This window comes from Gobius niger (genome assembly GCF_951799975.1).
Source record: "Gobius niger genome assembly, chromosome: 6".
Taxonomy (NCBI): domain Eukaryota; kingdom Metazoa; phylum Chordata; class Actinopteri; order Gobiiformes; family Gobiidae; genus Gobius; species Gobius niger.
In genome coordinates, this window is record NC_136857.1 from 13,888,383 (window position 1) to 13,915,501 (window position 27,119).

The 27,119-nt window shown below is 42.8% G+C and overlaps 1 protein-coding gene across 1 annotated transcript; it reads left to right on the top strand.

Annotated features, from left to right (window-relative positions):
• The first annotated feature begins 605 nt into the window (after positions 1-605).
• On the top strand, positions 606-27,070 carry kmt2d (lysine (K)-specific methyltransferase 2D). The gene is made up of 53 exons (XM_079559290.1): positions 606-827; positions 2,768-2,850; positions 2,967-3,063; positions 3,136-3,338; positions 3,422-3,531; positions 3,627-3,789; positions 3,864-4,035; positions 4,112-4,226; positions 4,754-4,929; positions 5,050-5,225; positions 5,313-5,384; positions 5,507-6,045; positions 6,139-6,252; positions 6,330-6,443; positions 6,523-6,627; positions 7,244-7,425; positions 8,591-8,755; positions 8,843-8,952; positions 9,041-9,082; positions 9,160-9,333; positions 9,410-9,577; positions 9,648-9,770; positions 9,842-9,963; positions 10,041-10,161; positions 10,244-10,321; positions 10,401-10,478; positions 10,554-10,712; positions 10,803-10,872; positions 10,985-11,223; positions 11,317-11,390; positions 11,476-11,526; positions 11,617-13,218; positions 13,289-13,447; positions 14,530-14,651; positions 14,736-16,568; positions 16,654-16,735; positions 16,805-16,871; positions 16,979-17,211; positions 17,295-20,129; positions 20,202-20,366; positions 20,438-20,588; positions 20,659-20,743; positions 20,816-20,988; positions 21,076-21,200; positions 21,281-21,407; positions 21,480-21,610; positions 21,842-23,168; positions 23,257-23,393; positions 23,486-23,616; positions 23,690-23,975; positions 24,145-24,218; positions 24,298-24,406; positions 24,498-27,070. The coding sequence occupies exons 2-53, from the start codon at positions 2,802-2,804 to the stop codon at positions 24,588-24,590; spliced, it is 14,208 nt and encodes a 4,735-aa protein (XP_079415416.1). The 5' UTR covers positions 606-827; positions 2,768-2,801; the 3' UTR covers positions 24,591-27,070.
• Positions 27,071-27,119: the final 49 nt, after the last annotated feature.

Consider the following 27,119-nt stretch of genomic DNA (forward strand, 5'->3'; position numbering starts at 1 on the left):
GTGTTACATGATTATGTATGAACTAATTTGTACAGCACTGTCATGAATAATATATATTTTAAATGATTTAGACGCAGTGTGTTCTGTGTTGCTGTATGCTTAGAGGCAAAGCAGGGTTAGCTAAGGCTACAGAGTGAGAAGCAACACACACACAAAAAGAGCCCATCTAAAACTAAACTCTCTGAGCTGTGCAATTAAAAATTGTAATATCCATTAATAAATGTAGAAATATGTGTGCAGTGTATATATATTTATATACAGTCTATGGTGCAGTGTCGTTAGCATTGGGGATTCTCGGAATACCACCATCCTGCAGCAGAACCGATGAGCCTGTCACTGCCAGATTTGCGTCGCTCCAAGGAGTTGTTGTGCTCTGTATCAAATAGGATAAAATGAACATTTCGTACAAATACAAAAACACATTGAGGCAAATCTATTTAGAGTTTTCAACACAACCTAGTGCTATGCATTGAAACAGCATCAGACCGTTTGTCTGTATTTATGCTGTAGGCTAAATGAAACTCAATCGCCGGATTTGTCCAAGTGGAGCAGCTGTAGAAGCAGCCTTACGCATGCGTGGGGCATGCTACAAATCTGGTAGTGATATGCCTGCTAACCATAGCAATTCTGGTGGATATGCTAATGCTAGCAGCGCCGCAAAGCCTACCTTCCTTCCGCCGACGTGCACTTCCCCCCACTCTCCCTGCAGCCGGCTAGCTGCAGCGTTAAGTCCTGTTTAGAAAATGAAGCGACCAACAGTCTTTTTGGAAGTTTTGTCACTGTTGAGGTTTTGCTGATGAATGAAGAGACAACACTGTGTGTGTAAGGTAAGTGGCCTCAATCTCTCACCCTTACACCACGTACATCACTGTGGCACACAAACCCTGACCTTACAACCGGGTAATGTTAGCACGGCTGCCCCATCTGAGAAGCTAGTTGCTAACGTAGCGTTTAGCGGTTAGCTGCTGTCAGATGGGGAAGACTATTTCCTGGAGCAATAGCGTAGCACTACCAATATCTCCGCGGTGTTTGGGTATTTGTGTACAGCCTTGACGAGTAATACAGTAAATGGTCCGTTTTACATGTCAGTCGATAATGTCTTTTCACTGAAACTACAGTGATAGCGTCTTTGTTATGATCCTTTGGTGCACTTTGCAGCGACGTCACGATTGGCTGTTGTTGCCTTTCCGTAACAGTTTGTTACCAGTGGTGTGGTGTAGGCTATTTACTGAAGCAGAATCAAACCTTTGAAGTCGATGTTTACATTGACAACTAGTGCTTTGTTATGCGGTCAAAATATTGTTTCACTTTTACTTTGTGGTTTACATTTTGTTGAAAGCTAAAGCTCTTGCATGTAATACGATACATAGCTCATTTATACATTTATAGTCAGTTTGTGATGTAATTAAACGCTTCCATCAAGCTAGCTGAGAAATGTCTTCATGTCGTCTCTTTTATGCAAGATGCCGTAAAGCCTACGAATTATCACTAATAGTTACCTCTCTGTTGTAGCTTTAGGCTGATACATTTGATTAAAGGCAGTTTGCTGTGCTCAAAATAATGATTTGGCATACATTCGGAGTCTAACTAAAGCATATTTGTAAGTCTTGCAAAACTGCGCACATTACACGCAGGCCTTGTACTAATTCCCAGTTCTAACCACCACGGTTTTATTGTAAAGCACCGGTAGTGAACATCTATACTTTATGGGAGATTTGAAAAGGGGTTATGTTGTTAAATGTCGCATAACTAGTTTAATTATTCCTGTTTGAACACAGCTGTCCTGCAACTTCAGTAAGGAAATCAGTCCAACATCCACTGTATTTTTACTTTAGTAGTGGTGGTACTGAAAGAACTCTAGATACATGTTTTCAAATATTCATCAAAAAGGGAAGGAAAACAGTTGTCTGTGCCGCATGATTACAATCAAGGGTACTCAAGGGTCCAGCAGGTATGAGTAGTAGTGTCATTAATGCCAGCATTGTGTTCTTTAGTACACCCGGGTTTGGCATATTTACCACAATTATTACTTTGCGTTTGAATATACAGGGTTGGCCCACTTGAGGCCACATATGTTGTCGTGTAATTTCATTAAAATCACACCAAGCACGCGGTGTCGGTGCAGAACGCAATATCCCGTCTTGGTGCTTTTCTTAAGTTATGGTTGAAATGATGGTCCCGTCCTGTTTGGTAACTTTGTTGCGAGTTATAGCGGTCTTTAGAAATAATCTCACAGCGGAACTGTTTGAATGACATCTGTTTTACACGAAAACGGCGCTGCTGCAACAGGAAGTCCAGCATGCGGAAGTTCAGCTTTCTTTGTGTTTTCCGTTTTATGGTTGTTTTATTTCTGGAAAAGCTGTCTTGTTTTTTGGCAAACTTACATATTTCGTGTACACTACTTCCACTGTGGATTATGCATCACTGGGTAAATAAATGTCGTCTTGCTACAGTGATTGGATTCAATCTTTAGTCACTATTAACGTTATTATTTGTGTAAGCTCGATTGCATGAATACAAACATAGCAATTGAATACCAAGAATTAAGGTGGTATGTTTCGTACATTGTCAAAAAACATACACAAGAATTCACGCTATAATGTGCAATGATCAACGTTCAGAATAACCAGTGTTTTCTCACCTCTGTCTTTCTCTGTTTTTATCTTACAAATACTAAGATATTGAAGAATGTCAGGATACATTTGCAGATTATTTTAAGTTATGCTTCTCTCAATGACATCTAACCCATTGTCTTCTAAAATCCTAGATCTCTGTCAGGGAGGTCAAAATCAGTGCAGGGGATGGACGAGCAGAAATCCAACTGCGACGAAAATGACTCTGAACCAACAGGTAAGTGTGTCAAGTGTACGAAATGGAGTCTGTTAGAAGTAGAAATTGTTACAATAATTGCAATCCTTGTAAATTGTCTCAAATTTAAAAATCAATGAATCACTATTTTTTAACAGCGGATGAAAATGCCCCTGATAAGCGGTGTGTCCTCCCTGAAGATGAGTCCAAAGCACTTCCAGCTGTGGAAGAAACAACCACTTGCAGCACATTTCTGTAAAAATGTTTAGCATTATAAATTAACAGTTTTTTGGGGAAAATATTTATATTTCTTTTTGTTTTTAACAGATCAAATGTACGAGCATGTGCACTTTGCAACTGCGTGGAACGCAGTCTGCATGGACAGCGGGAACTGAGACACTTTGGGCCGTCTACAGAGAGACCGTCACTCAAGCCATCAGCTTCCTCACTGCCACTGCCTGGGAATGATGACCTGTCTTCCATAGGGTTTTCTGAATCCTCTTGTCTAGCAGCACTCTTTGATGACTCTGGTATTTTTTTACTCATTTTCATAATTTCCAGTTAGTTTAGAATTACTTATAATTTAATCAAACTTTTCTCATTTAACTCGCAGGTGGTTGCTGGGTTCATCATTGGTGTGCTGTATGGTCTGAGGGAGTTAAGCAGACAGAGAATGATGAACTAGAGGATGTTGATAAGGCTGTTATCTCAGGGACACAGCGGGTGATTACCATTTCAGTATTTGATGAATGTACTTATACATTACTTAAAAATCTAATTTTTAACTTTTTTGCCTTTTTCTTTTTTTTTTTTTGCAGCTATGCGACTATTGTAAACGGCTTGGTGCAACCATTCGATGCCATGCTGAGGGCTGCTTGCAGTTTTATCACTTCCCTTGCTCTGCTGCAAGTGGATCCTTCCAGTCCATGAAACACTTAGCACTTCTCTGTCCGCAACACATAGATAAGGCAGAGGAGTTGGGTAAGTACCCACCATTCAATTGTCTTGCCCTTATTGTAATAGTCTTTAAAATCATTATATCTTTACAATTATAGCAGGTGAGGAGTCTTGGTGTGCAGTGTGTGACTCTGCTGGGGAGCTCACAGACTTGCTATTCTGTACAAGTTGTGGCTTACATTACCATGCTGCTTGTCTGGAAATTGGTGCCACACCAATCCAGCGTGCAGGCTGGCAATGTCCTGAGTGTAAAGTGTGCCAGACATGCAGGTATTCTAAAGATACAAAAACATCAACAATGTGGATTTGTTTTTATATATTGCTCAATTATACACAATGTTTTTAGGCAACCTGGTGAAGACTCCAAAATGTTGGTGTGTGATGCCTGTGATAAGGGTTACCACACATTTTGTCTTCAGCCAGCCATGGATTCTCTTCCCTCTGACCCATGGAAATGCAGAGTAAGTAAAGATAAACTTTTTAAATTCATAGACATGCTTTGAAACAGTAAATGAAATAATAACTTCGTATTGAAAACAGCTGCCATTGTTAGCAATGTAAAGGTAGTTTGTAGCTTGCACTCTGAACATTATAGTGGAATCACAACTTCCCTACATATTGAAGACACAAGTAAATGAAAATGGCCACTGAACGTTTGGAAGGTGTTGGGATTTTGGAAGTTTTTGGGGAGAGGAAAACAAATCTGAACACTAACAACTTTTAGGCCATATAAGATGCTTTTGTAAGAGTAAACTAATCAACATTACAATTGTTTTCAGTGATAAATATAATTTGAACATATTTTGTTCATATCCTGGACATGGATAAGGTCATGTTGTATTTATTCATGAAATATTTGGGGAAACTCCTACATATCCTACCTTTTTAATGTGGTCTCAGATACTGTATATGTTGTCACGGAGGTTTGTATTAGCTATGTGAATGATTGTGAATGATTGTTAAACTAATCAATATTTTCTTTTGCCAGCGGTGTCGTGTTTGTACTGAGTGTGGGGTTCGAGGAATAGCACTACCAGGTTCCACCCAGTGGTTTGACAATTATGCCATATGTGACGACTGCCAGAGGGATCGCACTTCTGTTTGTTGTGTGTGCAGTAAAGCTGTAAACCCATCAGCTCAGTGCTGCTGCGCCAGTTGCCACAGGTTAGTCATGTCTTGGCATTCTCAAAGGCAGGAAATAAATGCTGTATTTGCCGTCAAATCAATTCCTAGTATAATTTGTTAGTATGCTTTGCTAGCTAACAACTTTTTTTTTTTTTTTAGATGGGTGCATAGTGAGTGCACTTCACAAAAGAATCTGCAAGAATCAAAGCATATTTGCCTGCTTTGTAAAGATCAGCAGCACACAACACATAAAACTGGCAATGTGTGTGAGGAGATTGTAAAAAAAGGAGCAGATATCGCAAGAACTGGTCAAGACGAAACACCAATGGATTTGGGTATGTTGCCAAACCTACAACTTTTTCATTTTATGAGGGCAACTTATTAGTTTATCTTCTCTTAAAAATGTTTTGTTGGAATTACAGAGGTTGATGTGAAACCAATGGAGGAGTCATCCCAGGTTCATGGAGTCATTTCAGATTCACTCAACATAACAAGTAAGTGCAAATTATCCTTTTGAGATAAATACAAAGACATATTGTGCATGATGTGCCTCATCTAATAATACATCCATCCATCCACAATAACACTAATAATTATGCATTCCTCCCAACAACAGAACAGGACAGTTCTTGTCTGGAGTCTGATAAAGGAAGATGTCCACAAGATTTGAGCCAGCACACTGGTTCAGAGGGCAATGAAGACACAGACACTGTATTGCACCAGGAATCTGAAGATATGGAAGGGGGAAAGCGTGGCAGCACAGGGTTGTCACACCCATTGAATAAATGTCCTCCAAAGCGATCAGATAAGACATTAGAACTTGGCATGGCTGATCTGCAGGAAATGTCAATGGATGAAAAAGATGAAGCCATCTCTCCAGATGATTCAGAGTTACAACTGCTACCTCACTCTGAAGATGAGGATGAAGACGAGGATGTTCTAAAACAAGATTCACTTGAGGTCAAACCAGTGCTGCTGTTGGATGAGACGTCCAACATGAGCCATGGTGATGAGAGCAGTAGTGGTTTTCTGGGTTCACCAGGAGAACCAGACCTCATGCCTCGTTCAGATAACCTGACTGAGACGGATGACTCCCTCCCCTTCGAACCAATGAAAAGACGCAGAGGGTCTCCGGGACGCTCCAGAGTCAAACAGGTAAGACTTGCAATTGTTTCTTTATCGTAGGAGTGCTGTTTGACTGAAGTACAGAAAAGGTGTATTATGTGCAACTCTTTAATATGTGTTCAGGGGCGCAGTAATAGTTTCCCTGGGAGGCGTCGTCCGCGCGGAGGCGGCTCAGGCAGGGGCCGCGGAGGAAGGTCACGCCTTAAAGCTATGGCTTCCTGCATAGATGCATTTTTGGTAAGAATACATCATACGGTTTATGGGTTTTTATTGTGCTTTGTATGAAGTTTACATTTTTGTAATGTTTTTTTTAGCTAAGCATGACCTCAGACACTGGAGTAAGTAAGGAAGAAGAGGAAGAGGAAGATGACAGTATGCAGAACACAGTGGTTTTGTTTTCCAACAGTGATAAATTTGTCCTGCTTCAGGTATGACTTGGATACGACATTTTTCTGATATTTTATAGACTTTTCTAGAATGTGTTGTACAATCTCTTATCTGTTTCAGGATATGTGTGTCGTATGTGGCAGCTTTGGAAAAGGCGTAGAGGGGCAGCTTCTAGCCTGCGCACAGTGCTCTCAGTGTTATCATCCTTACTGTGTAAACAGTAAAGTAAGTAGAAAGAATCTGTATTCAGTTAAGTTGTAAATATTGATTATATATTCTAGTTAATTTAGCTCTATTGTCAGTTCCACCACATAAATGTGCAGTCAAACAGTTGGTCCAAATGGCAATCGGCACAAAGAACAGTAAAAAATAAAAATAGTGGCACAGACGGTAGAGTCTCATGGTCTCATGTTGGCGGATCAAATCTCAGCTCCTGCAAGTGTAGACTGTTGCCATGTTCTTGGGCAAGACACTTCACCCACCTAGCCTATGTATGAATTTAGTGACTGAGTGGCATTTGTGGTGGTCAGAGGGGGCCGGTGGTGCAAATTGGCTGCCTCGCTTCTGTCAGCCTACCAGAGGGCATCTGTGGCTACAATAGTTCATTCGTTGGTATTATTATTCTTATCAATATTCTTATCATCACACAATAGAGCGCATCAGAGGGAGGGGTGGGAAGAATTGAGTTCATCTTTCTGACCGCTTGATAGATCAAATGAAACCATCCTTTAATTGGTTGGACCTGACCTTGTAGAGTAATAACAGACTCTGCAGTCTGTTATTACTTCTAATAAGCAGAATTATTTTATTTTCATAATTAAATAGATGTTTTTGCAAACAGATCACAAAGACGATGCTTCGCAAAGGTTGGCGTTGTTTGGAATGCATTGTATGTGAGATGTGTGGAAAGGCCTCTGACCCTTCCCGGCTGCTGCTTTGTGACGACTGTGATGTCAGCTATCACACCTACTGCCTGGACCCACCTCTGCACACTGTTCCCAAGGGCGGATGGAAGTGCAAATGGTAAGTGGAACAAACAATATAAGCATTGGTTTGTTGGTCACCTGTTGCTTTGAAAGGAGTTGAATACATCCTTAAACATTTGCATAATATGTAAATTTACAACGACAGCGCTGCTCTGGAGATGTTGTATTAGAGATGTTGTTCTCATTGTTATTGGTGTTTTTCTGGTTTAGACATGGTTTACACCTAGTTAAGACACAATTTAGTCCAAATCAGGTCTATTATAACGCCTGTTTAGTCCTGAAATTATCTTGATCTCAGTCTGGTTGTACCAGACCTACACATTTCTTCTTCTGAAACACTGAAGAGGCACCACACCAGCAGCACATTGGAGGCCCCACAAGAGGTGCTACAGGGAACAAAAAAGGGACAAACAAGGAGGTATCCGGGCAAGACTCGCGGCTAAGCCACAAATGCCTTCTGTCCCTACTATTGTTCTGGCTAATGGACGTTCACTGGAGAATAAAACAGATTAACTGCGAAGATCTTCCCAGAAGATGGTGAAAGAGTGTTATGGAGCTGCAGGACTAAGAGGAATGTGGGGGTGGAGCTGACCAGTGCAGGACATCATGCTCTGATACGGGGACAAACGCACCTCCAAAAACATGCTGGTCAAGTTGACCCACAGTGGTGGCATGGCTCAGGACTAACACCTGAACACTATTTTGTTGTACGTTTGTACAATGACAAATAAAGCACTTACTTACCTGGAGGGTCCAACAAACCACTATCTTATAGCATTTTTGGTACAACTAAAACTAAATAAGAAGTTCTTCATGAGACTAAAAAATGACTAAAATGTCTAGATATTTGTGCAGACAAAAATAAGACTAAATAAAAATGTAAAGAAAGACTAAAATCATCCAAACTTCCACTGACAGTTAGGCAGAGAATGTAAATGATATGAGGCTCTTTCAAAGGAGCTCTGAGCTTTGTTCATGTGGGAGAAGCTCCATGATGCAGAGGACCATGATTATAATAAATATTATAAATGCAATGTTGACTAAAAATGAAAATATGTTTTTGACTGAATCTCGAATAAAATTGCGTTTTTGTCAAAAGACTAAAACTAAATTAAGATATGTTGTCAGAATTAACATTGCTTCAGTAGTATTTGTATCACTATCTCACCCACACCCACTAACAGTCATTTTCTCCTGTTCAGGTGTGTTTGCTGTGTGCAGTGTGGCGCAGATTCACCAGGTTTTCATTGCGAGTGGCAGAATAACTACAACCACTGTGGCCCGTGTGCAAGCCTTGTTGCCTGTCCCGTCTGCAAAGAAAATTTTATGGAGGAGGAGTTACTGCTGCAATGCCAGTACTGTGATCGGTAAGACATTCACACCCACGCGCATGCTCACACACATACACGAACACAAGAAAGCAAGCTAAATATTGCATCAAATGTTTTGTGCAGATGGGTGCATGCTGTCTGTGAGAGTCTGTACACTGAAGATGAGGTTGAACAGGCTTCAGATGAAGGTTTTGCGTGCACATCCTGTTCTCCGTATGTTCCAAAACCCGTGGGTAAGTGAAAAAGCTTTGGGATTTTTAAGTTCGTGCTTGCAAACAATAATAATAATTTTTTCGATTCCCTCTTTTTTCTTAATTTTAGTGGAATCTGCTATTATGGCCTCTATAAAACTAAAGGAGCCAGGTTTGTAAAATATGAATGAATTGTTTTGTGTTTTTCTTTGTTGCTTAATTTAATTCATTTGCCATCTCTTTTTATAGAACCTCAGTTTTACCGGTTAGAGGGCGTTTGGCTGACAGAGTCAGGAATGTCGTTGCTTCGTAGCATGTCCATGTCCCCCCTCCATAAGAGACGCCAAAGGAGGTCCCGTCTCAGCACCTTGTCCTTTGAAGGAGGTTCAGATGGATTGGATATGAAGGAAGGGGATGGCGATGGTGAGGACAAGATAACCATTTTATGTTTTCCTCATAATAATGGGTGAAGAGGTAATTTGCTATCTTTTTTGATTAGCCTGTGGGGAACCCATGGACTGTGACTCTAAAATGGAGAATCCTGGGAGCCCTGACCGAGAAGGCGGTGCCGATGGTGGGGCTGATTGCATACAAGAATGTGATGGTCTCAAAGGAGCTGAGGAGATGGAGGATGGCAAAAAAAGAAAGCGAAAACCATATAGACCTGGTAAGTAGTTGTAAATATTTTTATGACATGTCTACTCTGGGCGTACATTGATTGATCTGAAAACCAATAGGAATTGGAGGTTTTATGGTGAGACAACGGAAATGTCATACACGATTGAAAAAGGAGTTTTTCGCTCAGCTGGCTGGAGAAACGACTTTAGATGGACAACCAATAGAGAGAACTATTGAAGAGGGTAAGTAATGTAATGGGCATGCTAAGTAAATACATTTAGTGTGTAAGCTAAGAAAAAAGAATTGTGTGCAGGACCTCACCCGGACACTGACAACATTATGGATCCTAAACCCGCAGATGGAGAGGAACAGGCCAAAAAGCGCAGGGGGCGCAAGAAAAGCAAATTGGAGGACATGTTTCCAGCTTATCTCCAGGTTTGTTTTTATCAAAAACAACAGATGCTTTAAAATGTTAACGATTTTAGTTATGTAATTATTGTGATGTATTGTAGGAGGCTTTCTTTGGGAAGACGTTGATTGACTTGAGTAAAAAAGTTGCAATGATCGCTCCTGGGCCTCGGCCTTGCCTTATTCGGCCTCCAGCTTTGCAAGGCGTTAAACCTGCCCCAGAAGGTAGGATGGTCGTCTTATTTACAGACCCATGTATAATACGAGGTTGTAAAAAAATGTTGATCCATCTCTATGCTCTTATCAGATGAGACAAAGGACTGCATAATGAATAACCAATCCATTAAGCAGGAAGGGGGTGTGGCCCCTCCGGCTCAGGGTGATGGTAAGTCTAGTCTTGGGCTATTTAATGCATCCTTAAAATGGCAGGTTCTGACTACTTTTTATATGTGAATGCTGTTTAGGAACGCCTGTCCCCTCTTCATCATTGAAAGAACCGATGTCATCACACTCTCAAATTTTAGCTGTTGAGAAAATTAAAAGTAAGAACCTCATTAAGGGGAGATTGATTGAAGAAAGCATGGATAACCGTTTTTGTACTTTTAACTCATTTCCAGGTCTTCCTCAAGGGGTGGAGAATCAGGACTCTGAGCAATTTTTCAAAAAGGTTCTTGGCGCATCAGAGAGCTCTTCTTTGAGCAGCATGAAGCCCATTTTGGAGGGAAATAAGGGAGAACTCACTCATAGTTCTATGTCAGAGAGAGTGTCCCTCTCAGGTACAAAAGACGGCTTTTCATGTAAATAATTAAAATTAAATGGTTCTATACTCTCATGTAGTACAAACTGACATGTAACATTCTTTGCAGGGTCTCTGCCCTCAACTGGAGCAACGGAAACTTTTCCGGCCCTGTCACAATCACCATTTTTTGACATACGGTATTGGTCTCACTTTTGGTAACAATAAAAATGGTGGCAGTTAGTTGAGAATGTAGTAAAGTTGTCTAGTAAGTTGTTGCAATTTTTGATTTTATTCTTTGCTGTTATACAGAGATCGTGGAGGACTGTTTAGTCCAGATGATGGAGATGAAAGTCCATGGGCTACTCCCTCAACACCAGCAACACCCTCCTCACCTCCCACTCCAACTGAAGCAGAAGGAGACGGCTTGTCTTACAACCAGCGCAGTTTGCAGCGCTGGGAGAAAGATGAGGAACTAGGGGAACTCTCCACCATTTCCCCAGTGCTATACGCCAATACAAATTTTCCGACACTCAAACAGGACTACCCTGGTGACTGTTATTACATAAATCTTTAAACTCATTCCCCAGCATAAGCCATATTTACACTTTTTCCTGATTTTTTTTTTTCTCTTTTCTGAACAGACTGGGCAAGCCGCTGTAAGCAGATAATGAAAATTTGGAGGAAGGTGTCAGCTGCTGACAAAGTACCATATTTGGTAAATTATTATTATTCAAATTGTTTTTAATTGCTTATTAGTATTAGTAGTGACATTAATAACCAAAATATCTTGATTCCTCCAGCAAAAGGCCAAAGATAATAGAGCAGCTCAGAGGATTAACAAGGCACAGAAGGTGAGTCTCTTGAATTTGTTGGTCTCTGAATGTCTCCATATTCTGTGTTTTTATTTTTTGTTTTTGATACGTTATTTTCATTCCCAACAGCAGGCAGAGATTCAAGTCTGTAGGCCTGTTAATTCAGAGCCAGGTCAGGCAAAAGGGGAACGGCCTAGTTTACACCTTCACATCCCTCCACCTTCTGGTTCTACATCTGTCTCCTCCCAGCCCAGCTCAGCAGGAAGCCCATTCCCTTTTCCCCCGGATTCGGGATCATCCTCTGTCTTTTTCTCGGATGGACCTGTCAAAACTCCAGGGTCAGCTGAAATCCGGACAGATCCTCTTGCCAGGCTTCCTGCACACTCATCTCATTCTTACTCTCACCCAACTACACCATATTCCCAATCAGGGGCAAGTCCATTACATGCCCCCTCCTCAGGTTTTTATTCTTCCGGCCCACTGGGTCCTCCTCAGGGACGGCCAGCCGGTCTTGGCCCCTTTGACATGCAACCAGGAACACCTGGAACCCCCAGACGGGCTCAACAGGTTGACCCTTATTTTAGATTGCAGCAGCAACAACAACAACAGCAACAACAACAGCAACAACAACAGCAACAACAACAGCAACAGCAACAGGCTCATCTTTCACACTCTCAGCATGGTTCTCAGGAGTATCTAGGACCTCCACAAAGCCCTCATTCACGAGGTCCTGGACTTGGAGAGTCCTCTGTCTTCTCTCCAACTCACAATTCTCATTATGGAGATCCTTTTAGAATTCAACAAGGGTTGGGACGAACTGAATTTGGATCTTCACCATCTCCTTCTACATTGGCCTCCTCACCTGCCAGCACAGGACAGTGCAGGGCTGACATGAGTGCTGCTTCCCCCCGTTCCTCTTCTGCAAGACCGGACCAAACTGGTGACTCTCCTGCTGGCATGCTTGATTCTGGGGATGGTTTGTTTAAGGCCCCAATGACACCTCGAATTCACCAAGGTGATGGTGTTCCTCTTCAGCCTGGAGCATCTCCAAAGCATCCTTCTGAAGGTTACAGGCAGTCCCCTTCTCATTCATACACTGAGGGACACAGCCAGTCCCCTCTCCCTCCCAGACCACAGTCCGCTGACTGCTCTCTGTTGACGCAGAGAAACACTGCTCAATCGGATCAGGGCTCCAAAGTGCCCTCGAGTCCACAGTCCCAGGGAAGCGTTCAGTCACCTCACACTCCTGGTGGATTTTCCAATGATGCTGTCCACTCACCAGCCCCTCCTCGGTTTCAATCTCCAGACCCTGGCTCTCAACCACCATCTAGGCCGCAATCTAGAGATCAATTCTCAAATATTCACAAAACTCGCTCATCACCATCAGAAGGAAATCAAAGTTACAAAGGTTCTCCTCATTCTAATCAGCCTCTTCCGCCCCATCAAGGGAGCAATTCTTTAGTAGATCCTCTTTCTGGTAAACCACCATTGACTCAATACAGTGTTTGCCCCAACAATTCAGGGCATTCATTACCACCACAGCACACTCAAGCAAATCAGGGACACCTTCAGCAACCCCATCCACATCCTACCTCTGGACCTCAAGAAAGCCTCCCTGTGCGTCTCAATGACGCATCTCCTCAGACAGCTATGTCCGGCTCCCAAGATGGCTCCCAAGAGGATCCTGCATTGATTGGCTTGAGCCCATCTGAAGTAGAGAAGCATAGACAGGTATGTGAAAAGGATTTGTATCTTTGCAGATTTCAAAAGTTGTTTCATTTGTTTTCACTTTTTCCTTTAGCGTCAGAAACTAAGGGACTTTCTAACAAACAAACAACAAATGCAGAGGAAGGAGGCAGCTGCTGCTGCGTCAGGTAGTGCATCTCCGAGTTGGTCTGGCGGTGAGGCACCGCCCTTTCAACAAGAAAAGGTCAACAGAGCACCACCTCCCTATCCACAGGTATTCTGTACACATATACCAGGATAAAACACGGTTGCACTTTTTTTTACACTACCTTGATACATAGTACCTCATCAAATTTAGTACACTGTAATTGCTTTGTAACAATCTGTAATAACTTGTACCTATGTTGTACATACACAATGGAATAATGTGTATTAGAACTTTGGCAGTATATATTGTAATAATACACAAGTCCCTTACGCCCAGCTCACATTAAATCCGGTTAAGGTCCGGTACGGCCTCATGCGAACTTGGAAAGTCATTAAAACCAATGTTGCACACTCACACTGCTCCGCCAAGTCCGGGTCCGATTCCCGAGGCCATCTGGCGGCCTTCCGGCGTCAACAGAAAGAATCTGCAAAAAGTCTAGTTTTGCCAGAGCCTGGAGCCCCAGCGAATCAAGCTGACGGAAAAACATGAGCCAAGCAGGAAGTCGGGTCTCGTGAGGAAAGAAGATCCGGTGTATTTCAAAATAAAATCTGTCTGCTCACAACTTATCTGGTCTCGTTTACCACCTGTACATGCGTGTAACGTTGTAAATGTAAACATTTCTCCATTACCAGTGACGAGGGGGCAGTAGTGGGTTGCAAAGCATCCACTTCACTGGGGAGAGTCGTTGTACTGGCAAATGCGGCTTTTGTTTACAAAAACTACCTATAATACGGGGCTAATCATCACGTAAACTCGCACAAAGAGGGCAACCCGCGCGCACTTCTGTTCTCGCGAGTGCTGTTTCTGTGCCTGGCGCAGCATCTGGTGCCGGAGCCGGCGGAGCTGGCCACGGTGTCAGCCGGACTCACTATGAGTGGTAGTTTGGGGCAAACCTGGACTGGATCAGGACCGAACCCGGACCGTAGTTAGTGTGAGCCTGGGGTTAGGGTTAGGGTTTTGTACCTCCATACTACTAAAATAGGTGCAAGTTATTACACATTGTTACACCGCACATTACATTGTAATAAATATGACTGGTACAATGTATCAGGGGTAGTGTAAAATAAAGCGTTACCTTAAACACTTACTGACTTGATAACACAAAAATATTAAATATTCCTTATGTTTTTGACACTGTCATTTGTCAGGATCGTGCCAGTGCTGCAGTCACTGCTGTTGGAACACAACAAGTGGCCAAGACTCCTGGTGTAACTCCCAGTGGTCCACAACCAATGGGAAACTTACCAATCATGGATCCCAGTGCAGTTCGGTCAGTGACTTAACTATATATGCAATAGATCTAATTTGTAGAATTGTTTATTTTTTTAATGAATAATTCTTTGTGCTTTTGTAGGCTGCCAGGGACAACTAAACCACCTGGCATGTTTGCTCGTCCACCTATGTCTCATCAGTGGCAAGTCCAGGCACCAGGTCCACAGAGGGTTTTGCAGCCTGGCATGGAAAATATGAGTATGAGACATAACCTCAATACAGCAGTTAATATGCCGGATATCGCCAATTCCCTCAACTCAATACAAGGAGATGGCATGCAGACTTTGAGCCAAGCCCCCCCTCCACAGTTTATTGAACTAAGACACAATGCTCAAAGACTGCCTATTCGTCCCCATTTCATGCCGCGCGGACCGCAACCTAGGCCACGATTTTTTGTACCCCAGCAGGATATCATTTCACCGTATGTTCAACAGCATCCCATTGCTCAAAATAGTACTGTTCCATCAGAGAAATTGCGTATGGGGTTACAGCCAGGTGGACTGTCAGTATTAATGCCTCCACAGACGTCAGGTGCAGTAACGGGTTCTTCAGCTGTTAATCAGCATCGCCATCCCCAGCAAAATCTTGTCGCTCAGCCTCAGTCTGCGACTGACCATGGTGAGGTACTTCCAGAGCCAGATCTGGAGGGGCTGGGAGATACTGGCGGTGATGCTGGTGTGGAGGATGAGGATGATCTCGCTCTTGACTTGGATCCTGACAAGGGGGATGATGCTTTGGGCAATCTGGATAACCTGGAAGCTAATGACCCACATCTAGATGACTTGTTAAACAGTGATGAATTTGATTTGTTGGCATACACAGACCCAGAATTGGACCAAGGAGACCCTAAGGATGTCTTCTCAGACCAGTTGCGACTTGTTGAAGCTGAAATTGAGACCCCTTCCTCTGGATCATTGCATATAAAAGTTGAAGACAAGTCAAAATTGGAGGGACAGAAACCCACTCCCAGGTCTGATGGTCGCACTATCCAGATGTCAACTTCTGCTAAACCTGCTGGCTTAGCCCAAATTAAAGTTGAAGAGAGCGGTCTAGACACTCGCCAGCAGCTTTCAGCTCAGACTAATGTAAAAACTGAAATTGGAGAAGCTCTTGGTGCGACTAAGTCATCACATTCAGATAATCAGCAAACCTCTCTGAGCTCTGTCCGATTAGGTGGACTGTCATACCCTCTCCCAGGCCAGGGTGACCATTTGCCTTTTCCTTCAGCTGCTTCACACACCGATATCAATGATGACCCACTTGGACTGCCAGATGTGGGTGGACAGTCTCCTGCTGTGGATTTGGCAAAGGTTGAAAGCTCTTTAGATGGTGAGCTGCCATTGCTAATACAAGATCTTCTGGAGCATGAGAAAAAAGAACAACAAAAACAGCAACAGCAGCACCAACTCAGCAGCCTCCATCAAGCTGCACTGGCTCCTCCATTTGGCTTACAAAGTCAGCCAAATCCACAGGTGTCCACTCAGATGATGCTGCCACATCACCGTCCACCTGCCCCTGGGATGATGAATCAACAAGGGATGGTTCCAAGAGTGTCCAATCTCATGCAGCAGCAAAGGCTTATGGGATCTGGAATGGCAGCTCCACCTCATATGAACCTGTCCCAGCAGCAAGCAATGTTGCGGATGGGGCAACCCGGAGCAATGCCTCCACAGCCAGCAGTTAAACAAACTCCTCTGACCAACAATCTCTTTCCCGATAAAGGCAAGGAAATGGTTACTTTTGCTATACCATACATTTTCCTCTGTTATGCTCAAAGTATGTTTTATCTTACAGATATTGACAAATTTGTTTCAGATGACATCATGGATCCTATTGCTAAGGCAAAGATGGTGGCTCTCCAAGGAATAAAAAGAGTACTTACAGACCCAATGGTGGTTCCTCCTGGCATCAACAGGTCATTTTGTGTTTTTTTGTGTGTGTATTTTATCTAAGACACAATTCTCTCAGTACATTTAATTAAAAGCAATGTTTTATTGTAGGCAACAAGTCTCTTTGCTTGCACAAAGACTGGCATCTGGTCCTGGCACAGACCCTGGGCATATCACTTCAGGATCACCAAAAGTAAGAAGTCAACAAAACAAGTTTTCGATTAAAAATACGTTTAAAATCAATCTGTACAATTTTATTTAGGAAGGAGAACAGAGTGACCCCACTCAGTCGAGGCCTAATCCTCCCCAATTTGTCCAAGGAATTATCAGTATGTACATTATTCATTCATTGATTTAAAATGTTTACGTGTTCATTACTGTTTATTTACATTCATTAACAATGTTTGCTTTACATCCAATTTGCCATTTAATCTAGATGATGCTGAGCAACATCAATATGAGGAGTGGCTCCTACACACACAGCAGTTATTACAAATGCAGTTGAAGTTTTTGGAGGAACAGATTGGGGTCCACCGTAAATCTCGGAAAGCCCTCTGTGCAAAACAACGTACGGCAAAAAAGGCTGGCAGGGAGTTTGCTGAAGCAGATGCTGAAAAATTAAAGTTGGTCACAGAAGAACAAAGCAAAATTCAAAAGCAGCTCGACCAGGTGTGGAAACTAAAATAAAGAAATACAAACTTATAAGGATTTTTATTTTAGTTTGTTAATTATTCATTCTTGATGTGTTACAGGTACGGAAACAACAGAAGGAGCATACTAATCTTATTGCAGAGTACAGAAGCAAACAACAGCAGCAGCAGCAGCAGCAGCAGCAAGGCTCAGGACTTCTTCCGCCAGGACATCCTCCACCGGGTCCTCCATCCCACATGTTTCCCACAATGCCTGGTCAGATGGTGATGGGGCAGCAGAGTGGGCATATGATGGGACAGCGCGGTGGCATGGTGCCTCAAACGAGCTTACCTGTTCGAATGCCACAAGGGCAGCCATTCATGGGAGGGACACCACAACCCCAATTTCCAGGTGGTACCAGACCCCCAGGACCTTCTGGAGCACCTGTTGGATTTTTCCCTATGGGACCAGGAATGCAAGGAGCAGACCCTAGAATGGTGCAAGAAAGACAACTTCAACACAGAATGCAGATGGCAAAACTACAGCAGCAACAGCAGATGATGATGGCACACTCAGCCCAACAATCCGGAGTACTATCCCAGGCACAACCTGGCATGATGGGAAACTCGCACATTGTCCACCAACAGCCAAACCCACAACAAATTCTAGTTAATCAGGTGAATCATCAAATCGGGCGGGGTCCATCTGTCTCACAGATGCCTCAGGCTTCTTTAGGAGGACACACTCAAGCAGGAATGATGGGTAACGAGGCAGTTGCGCAGTCCCAACAACAGAGGCCACAGATTGGCATAGGACAGCAAGGATTGGTTGGTTCATCCAATGAACTTAGCTTTAGGAGTCCTCATAATCCTCATCAACAAAACAATATGCCTCAGCAAATGCTGGCCTCTCAGCTGCAGCAGCAAACTGCTCAACAAAAATCAACCCAACTCCTCACACAATCTGGCCAAGATCAGGGAGCAACATCTCAGCCCTCCACTCCACAAATGGGATCCTCTCCTTCCGCAGGAAGTGCGACACCTCAGTCACAGTCTGGCTTCGATAATCAAAACCCCTGTACTGACTCCAAAACTCCCCCACAGCACAGTGGGCCCTCCACACCAAATCCATTATCACAAACAAATCTTTCAACATATAATCCGAGTGACTTGGAAAGTCCAAAAATTCAACAGCATCAAAACCAAGTGAGTACAACATTACAGTCAGTCCATCCCGCAGAACAACAAGTACTATCAAATGAGAATCAGCAGAGAGAGAACTGTCAAGAGCCACCAACTCTCCAGCAGCAGGGATCTACTGCAGCAAAGATGGAAGTTGCAGCCATAAAAGAAGAGGGGGTGCAGTCAAATGTTACACAGCAGCTGCAAAATGCCCCACAGCAATCCCAGGATCCTAACATCTCACAGCAGACCTTAATTACACAAGGCCAGCAAGCTGCAGCGAACCTAAATGCACAACAACAAGCTTTATTAGCTCAGCAGCAAAAACAACAAGCCATGGTCGGATTAATAAGGGGACAACAGCAGGGGATGATGCCTCCAAGGCCTGGCTTTCAAGCTGGACATATTCGAACACCTATTAACATTCAGGCTATTATTGCCCAAAATCCACAGCTGCGCAACCTTCCTCCTAACCAACAAATACAACACATACAGGCTATGATTGCTCAGAGGCATTTGCAGCAGGGCCAAATGATGCGCATGGCAATGAATCCAGGCCAGCAAAGTCCGTTAAGGCCTCACATGCCACAAGGACAGATTCCACAAATAAGGCAGCCAATGCAAGGAATGGAAGGCCAGCGAATACATTTTGGACCAATGGGGACAGTGGGACAACATGGTGTCTCTTCACAGATGCAGCAGAGTCTGTTGACTCATGGGCAACAGCAACAACCAGTGGGGGAAATGATGCAGCAACAGCAGATTATGAGGGGGCAAGTACCAATGCCTGGTTCCCCCATTGACTCGACACGCATGATTAGACCAACTTCTCCATTAGCCAATTCTGGAATAGATCAACAACGGCATCTCCTCATGGGCATGCGCCCTCCTACTCCAAACCAGCAACAGGCAATGCTAACCACTGCAGCTGGCCGTGTACAAGGATCGCCATCTCAAGCCTATTCGCCAAGAACTCCTTTTGGTATGAGCCCTGTTCATTCTGCTTCACCCCATGCATCTAATGTGTCCTCACCAAGAACGGACAGTCGGGCTGGAATGGGTAGTCCATACCAAATTAAAGCCTCTCCACTGAGATCTCCTGGAGCAAAGAATCCACTAGATTGTTCAGGATTAAAGGTTGAAGCTCAGGGGTCCGGCGGTGAAAGCTGCCGTGTTGCTTCATGTATTCCCAATGGACCACAGAAATATGTTCATATCCAAAAACAGCCTCATCATGTTCAGGATGGCCCCGCTGCGCATTTCCATCATCTATCTGGAGCAGGAGATGAGTTTGAGAAGAATGTTTGCAACATAAAGCAGGAGCCCAGAGAAGTGCAATGTAATGCTGAAAGAGAGCCTCCACATGGGGCCATGAAGCGAGAGGCACCAGGGGAGATGGCTAACTCCAGAAATGACTTTTCTACTTCTGAGAATATGTCCGTGGACTCTGGACTTCATAATAATAGACCTGAGACTGGACAACAACTGCTTCAAAAACTACTTAGGACTAAGAATCTTCAGCTTGGAGCTCAAAGGCCTTCTGATGGTATCCACAATGAAATTAATGGTCACATAAATAATAAATTGGCTATGTTAGAACAAAAGCTTCAAGGGACACCACAAAATATGGAAGATTTACAATCTCTTACAAAAAGACCCCCTTTGCCTAAGCCCAAACGTACAAATAAAGTAACTGGAGGACCCAATGCTAGAAAAAAGAACAAGAAGGATGAAATGGGGAAAAGTCCAGAAGCTCTCATAAAACAGCTCAAACAGGTAAATTATACTTCTACAATCTTAAGATTCTGAGATGACATCTGTCTTCATTAAGTATTGGTCACATTTCAGGGTCTTTCCTTGCTGCCTCTGATGGAGCCGTCCATAACCGCAAGCCTAGATCTTTTTGCCCCTTTTGGAAGCAGTCTACCCAATGGGAAAGCCCAGCTAAAAGGATCCTTTGGAAATGCAGTGCTGGACAACATCCCAGATTACTATTCTCAGCTACTTACAAAGGTAATGACATTCATTTTTAAATTACATTAAACAAAAAAGTTCCTGTTTTTCTTACAATATTGTATTTTCAGAGTAACCTTAGCAACCCTCCTACACCTCCGTCATCTCTGCCTCCCACGCCGCCTCCTTCTGTGCAGCATAAGCTGCCAAATGGGATGACGACTGGAGAGGAGCTTTCATCAAAGGGTAAACAGGAGACTGATACAGCTGCTGAGCGAATGGGTAAATCTTTGAGTTGGATGCACAAACAGGCATGAGTGTGCTTGGTTATTAAATTCTGTGTATTTGATAGACACCAGCACCACTGAAGAAGTCAAGAGTGTAGACATTCTGGCAGCTCTTCCTACGCCACCACACAATCAGAATGAAGATATCCGGTAAGTCAATAAGTACAATCACACAAATGGTCCTTTATTCAGCCCTTTGGTTAAATTCAACATGTTCAACAGAATGGAGAGCGATGATGAGGACGCACCAGAAAGTATAATTCCTGCATCGTCCCCAGAGAGTAATGTGGGAGAAGGCACAACACGATTCCCTCAGCTCAAAGAGCCCAAAGAGGAAGAGACAGAAAGGGCTATCTCTCCTGTTATTCCTCTGATCCCGCGCACTGCTATACCAGGTATGTATCTGTCGGTGAATTTTTATGATTCTGAGTTGTGCTTTTGATCAAACTTAAACTGACAAAGAATTATTGCTTAAAACTCAGAATTTCAAGAAAATAAGCCACTTGCTGATTCTGGTGACAAAGTACTTTCCACGTCAAACCATCTGAACAAACCCAACAGTAATGAAGTATCTGTTACTTTCACACTGTCCTCTGCAGCTGCCAAGGTAATAAATAAATAAGTTCTTAAATAAAATGTTTTATTCCAATGTACATTATTTAAAACCAAAACCTGGTTCCTCTTCAGAAACTCAATCATGTGATGATAGCCATGGCCCAGCTTCTAAACATTCGAATGCCGGGTTCTTATGAGGTGACTTTCCCTCCAGAAAGCACAGATTTCGAAGAGCCTAATAAGGCGCAAGGACAGCCTGGTAATGTACACACTTAATTTCTAAGAGTTGTGTTGAAATAGAAATATATATAAAGAATGTTTCTTTCTGCAGGCTTCACAGGTCCCCTCTGTGTAAAGAACAATGCCACACCTAATTCAGATGAATGGCTCAGACAGTTCGATGTGTCACTCCCTGGCTGTACACTGAAAAAACATGTGGATATACTTTCCCTAATCAAACAGGTACGGTGAGACCTCTTTAGTTTGCATTTTTACTATGTGCAAACGTGTGTATTTATTAGGTAGTTGCTTTTTGTGTTAATGATTTAGTGTGATAGAATGATTTAGTACTTTTTTGAAGCATATTTCTTAAGTTGAATGTGGTGCCTTGCCCTACTATGCTATGAGCCTTGTTACCGGTTTTATTTGCTATTTGTTTGAAGTATTTATCATGTGTTTTTCTTTTTTCTTTAGGAATTTGCAGAAAACGAGGACAAGCCAGCACTGCACTGTTACACAACCAACGTAAATGACTTGGATGTCAGGCATCTCCCTGTAATTCCGGTTGAGGAATCTCCGCCTCCATCACCAGCTCCTCCAGATGACCAGGAACCATCAACCCAAGAACTTGCTAATGAAACGGACCCTTCCAAAACGTCTCCCTCATCTCCTTCCATACAAACTAAAGAAGAGATCAAGAGTGAGCCTGACGAGGACGGTAGTGCTTCACCGCCTAAAGCCTCAGAGTCTGAAGTGATTTCAGATTCAGTCACTCCCACAGAAATGGTTACTGATGCGCCTGCTGAAGATTCACTAAAAATTGATGCTAAGGAGGAGGATTTGAACTCTGAATTAGCTGAGCCTGATAAAGACTCGCCCACAGAGTCGTCTTCAAAACCATTAAAAACACGTCGAGCCCCTTCACCAGACAATGAGATCGTCCAACCAAAAGTGAAAAAATGGAAAGGGATTCGTTGGAAGCGTCTGCAGTTTGTCATCACTATCCGTAAGGGTGGGTCTAAGAAGGAGAGCAGCAGAGAAGTGTCGGAGCTGATGGAGCGACTGCGCATTACATTTAGACCTGAGAAGCTGCCTCGGGACAAACGCAAATGCTGCTTTTGTCACGACGAGTCCGATGGCACCACGGATGGACCGGGACGCCTGCTCAACATTGATGTGGATTTGTGGGTTCATCTTAACTGTGCTCTGTGGTCCACAGAGGTCTATGAAACACAAGGAGGGGCTCTCATCAATGTGGAGGTGGCCCTGCGCAGAGGGCTGCGTACTCTGTGTGCCTGCTGCCAGAAAACAGGTGCTACCAACAGCTGCAACAGGCTGCGCTGCCCTAATGTCTATCATTTTGCCTGTGCCATCCGTGCTCGCTGCATGTTCTTCAAAGACAAGACTATGTTGTGCACACAGCATAAGCTAAAAGGACCCAGTGAAGATGAGCTGAGCACGTTTGCTGTGTTACGGCGCGTCTACATTGAGCGAGATGAAGTGAAGCAGATTGCTAGTATCTTACAGCGAGGAGACAGAATCCACTTGTTCAGAGTTGGAGGTCTGATCTTTCATGCTGTGGGTCAGCTACTGCCCTCCCAGATGCCTCACTTCCACTCAGCCACTGCCATTTTCCCTGTGGGCTACGAGGCCACCCGCATCTACTGGAGCACTCGTGTACCCAACAAGCGATGCCGATATCGCTGTCGCATCAACGAGGACAATAGCCGCCCTCTGTTCGAGGTGCGTGTTCTGGAGTATGGCATGGAGGATTTGCATTATCGTGACACTACACCAGAGGGTACGTCAACTCGTATGGTGTCTACATTTAACAGAGATGATCAACCAGAGACTTTTTGATTTCTAATTTATGTTTGTAATGGAAACAGGAATCTGGAATCGAGTGGTTCAACAGGTGGCCAAATTAAGAGAGGAGTCCTCTATGCTGAAGTTGTTCACAGAACACCTCAAAGGAGAGGAAATGCACGGCCTGACCGTCAATGCTGTGATGCGCATCACAGAATCGGTAAGAAGTCAAACCATTTAACTGTGGTTTATAATATATATAAGTTAATTCGTACATGTTCAAAGAAATTCTTTTTTTGATATTGTTTGTAGTTACCTGGAGTGGAGAGTTGTCAGAATTACCAGTTCCGTTACGGGCGTCACCCTCTCATGGAGCTCCCTCTCATGATTAATCCCACGGGCTGCGCCCGCTCTGAGCCCAAGGTTACTGCACAGTGCAAGAGGTATGCATTCATTAAAACCTCTGTTTATGTGGGAAAATATGTTTTACCTAATGAGAGGATTGTTTCTTTTAAGGCCTCACACCCTAAACAGCACCAGCGTTTCTAAAGCCTACCAGAGTACATTCACTGGAGAGCTTAACACACCATACAGCAAACAGTTTGTTCACTCCAAATCGTCCCAGTACCGGCGGCTGAAGACCGAGTGGAAGAATAATGTTTACCTGGCACGATCTCGAATTCAGGGCCTCGGGTTATATGCTGCTAAGGACTTGGAAAAGCACACCATGGTCATTGAATATATCGGCACTGTCATACGCAACGAAGTGGCCAATCGAAGAGAAAAGATCTATGAGTCACAGGTGAGCCGAATTCATCCAGTCTTTTTGAATAGATCAGCACAGTCGAACTATGCAGGGAGTGACGTTTAGGTTTATAATGAGATGTCGCAGGCTGAGAATGAACCTAATGAAAAATATTGTTACGTTGTGTTTCAGTCCTTAATCATTTTTTTTTTTACACGTCTTTCAGAATCGTGGCATCTACATGTTCCGCATCAACAATGAACAGGTCATTGATGCTACTCTGACTGGTGGCCCAGCTCGGTAAGTGTTCACTTCAAATTTGTTCATTGGTGACGTGAATGGCATGAACTATTTATAACTTCCCCTTTTGCATATCCAGCTATGTCAACCACTCCTGTGCCCCCAACTGTGTGGCCGAGGTGGTAACATTTGACAAAGAAGACAAGATTATCATTATTTCTAGCCGAAAGATTCCCAAGGGAGAAGAGGTTTGTGATTCCACTTTTAAGATATTATGTTTCTAAATATGTACAGGTTCTTGTATTGAATCTTTTTACTGTTTTTTCTTTTTTTTTGCAGCTGACGTATGACTACCAGTTTGATTTTGAGGATGATCAGCACAAAATCCCTTGTCATTGTGGAGCCTGGAATTGCCGAAAGTGGATGAACTAAAATGAGTGTTCCGCTCCATAAGGTGCCAGACAACATGTGCGCCAAAGCCTTTGAATCCATCTTTGCCAGTGCATAAGCTGAAAGACATGGAGGTGGTGCAGCCTCCAAGTGAATGACTAAAGCATTGACACCTGTAGCCAAAGGTATGAAGAGCATTAATAAAGCAACAAATCCTCACCTACAGTGGCATAAGAAACCTTCTCCTCAGCCAAACCCCCTTCTCCTTCTCGACTGTTCTCACTAAGCTTACAATGGCTGGAAACAATCCTCAACATCTACCAAATGGTTCTGACCGTCTGATATCAGTCCTCATATTACAAGCTCACCTGGAGCTGCAACAAAAAGCCATTTTGAAAATACTAAGAATGAACTTGGGATGCATTTTTTTGTTTTGAAGTCGGACCTATTTCCTCCCCTTCTACACTTTACCTTCACCTCTGAAAGGCACTTTCCCATCAACCTATCAATGAAGACAACATGGATATTGGCTCGCTAGACAATCATGACGCGGCTCTGAGTAAGAGCGGCAGATGATTGATGGAAAAAGATGATTTTAAGTGATTATAAAATTAGAGATGTTATTGTTCTGTGGCTCAAGATGTTGTGACTGTGTGGAGTCCCTAAGGTGGGTTAGCGTGACCCTGTCTACCTCATTGATTTATCGGGAAGTGACTGCTTTGTATAATAACTGTCGACTGCTACTGCGGAAGGGGGATGTTTTTATGGGCTTAGCCTTCTCGGACAAGCAGGGAAACTTAAGCAGCAGGTTTGCTCTATCTACTCTATGCTGATGATGATTTACAATAATGAGCCAACATAATTATTATTCATTATTTATACAGAAGAAATATATGACATTTTTGATAAATAAAAAAAAATATTAAAATCACAATCAGAAGCTTAGCAGGTGTCATGTATGACTCCAAATCATTAATGTAGCTTTTTTTTTTTTCTTCTTGAAGCGTTTGTACCCATGCTCTTAGCTGTGTGGAAGCACAAGAACATCACCTTTTTGAGTTGCTGCAGACAGTGACTGACTGAACGGATTTGGTCTCATCTCTAAATGCACATTTGCTTTTCGCTTCATTCGAGCTCCACTGCGGCTCAGGCTCCGTGTGGACCGACGACTACTGTCCCGTTTTAACACGTTTTATAACCCGCCGCTAACACTTTGAATCATGTCTCTTCCTCTCTGTAATATTCAGCGGACTGTTGATAACTTTACTGTAGTAAGTCTTTCTCTGTCTGAGCGGGCTTTTCGAGTGCTGGTACTGTCCCCGCGAGGCGTCCCGAGGGCAGGAAAAGACTTATTGAAAAAAGGGCATTTGTTTCACTTCTATGTAAAAATGAAAATGTCTTTAAAGGGAGCTTTACTTAAAACTCCAATATCCCGTACTACTTTCCCCCCTCTTCCCTAACCTGAAACCTCACATGATTATTAAATGCAAATTGTACAAAATGTATATATAGTATATGCATCAGGGGAGAGCAACTCTTTATCCAGCCCCTTTGTAAACAACTCAAAGTGTAGAGACATAAAATCGGAAGAAACAACCACTGGATATCATTTTAACAAAGTTGAAGCTGTAAATAGATATAAATATGTGTAAATGGCAAACTAATATCTTTATGTATATGAATCAGAGTGTTTTTGCATTTACCTGTTTTCTATTAGTGTTTTTGCTAAAAGCTCTGACAGGTTTGTTATAATGTTTTCACTTGAATCAGCCCGGTCGAGGCTGAGGGCAATACATTTTGCTAAAGTTTCATGAGGAGAGTTAATTAGACACAAATCACTTCTTTCTTACAGCAGTACTTTGGTGCATAGCATCTCTATTTATGTAATATTGTTTGTGTTTTATTTATACTACTGCTTGATGATCAGACCTGTCCCTTTTTATTGGTCGCAATCGGAAAAACATACTCTTGAATGGAAACCCCTGGACTTCCTGTAGTGCTTTTGTTTGGATATATTTTCCCTATAGAAGTGAATGTGCTGGTAAACCTTGTGAACCTGGCCTCCTGTATGTTGTATGATGTAATTACTCAGTTAACTCCATACTTAACCTGGTTATGAATTGCACTCTTGGACTATAATGGAGATCTTCTCTAAGTGGTAGATATTGATCAAGTATACAGTGATATATATATTTTTGGTATGTTTCTATTTCAAGGGAAAACCATGAGACATTATCCCACTCACTGGATTTTAGCCTGACATTTTTTTAACGTTGCTAAATCTTAATTTAAGATCTCTGCATTTCTTCTAATTTAATAAAGTTTGCTCAAATTTAATTTTGTAACCTGACATACTTTTTAAAAAGATATTGCATATGTACAGCAGAGATACTTTTAGGGAATATGAATAAATGTTCATTTTTATTGTATGTGGCATGTTTTGTATGGATATTACTTTGAATTGTACATATTTTTGGAGAACGCCAGAGGTTGCATCTCTTTATATACAGCTTTCCACTTCCTTTCCCTGTCATCTTATTTCTTTGTCTGCTTTTGTTTCTTGTAAAGGAA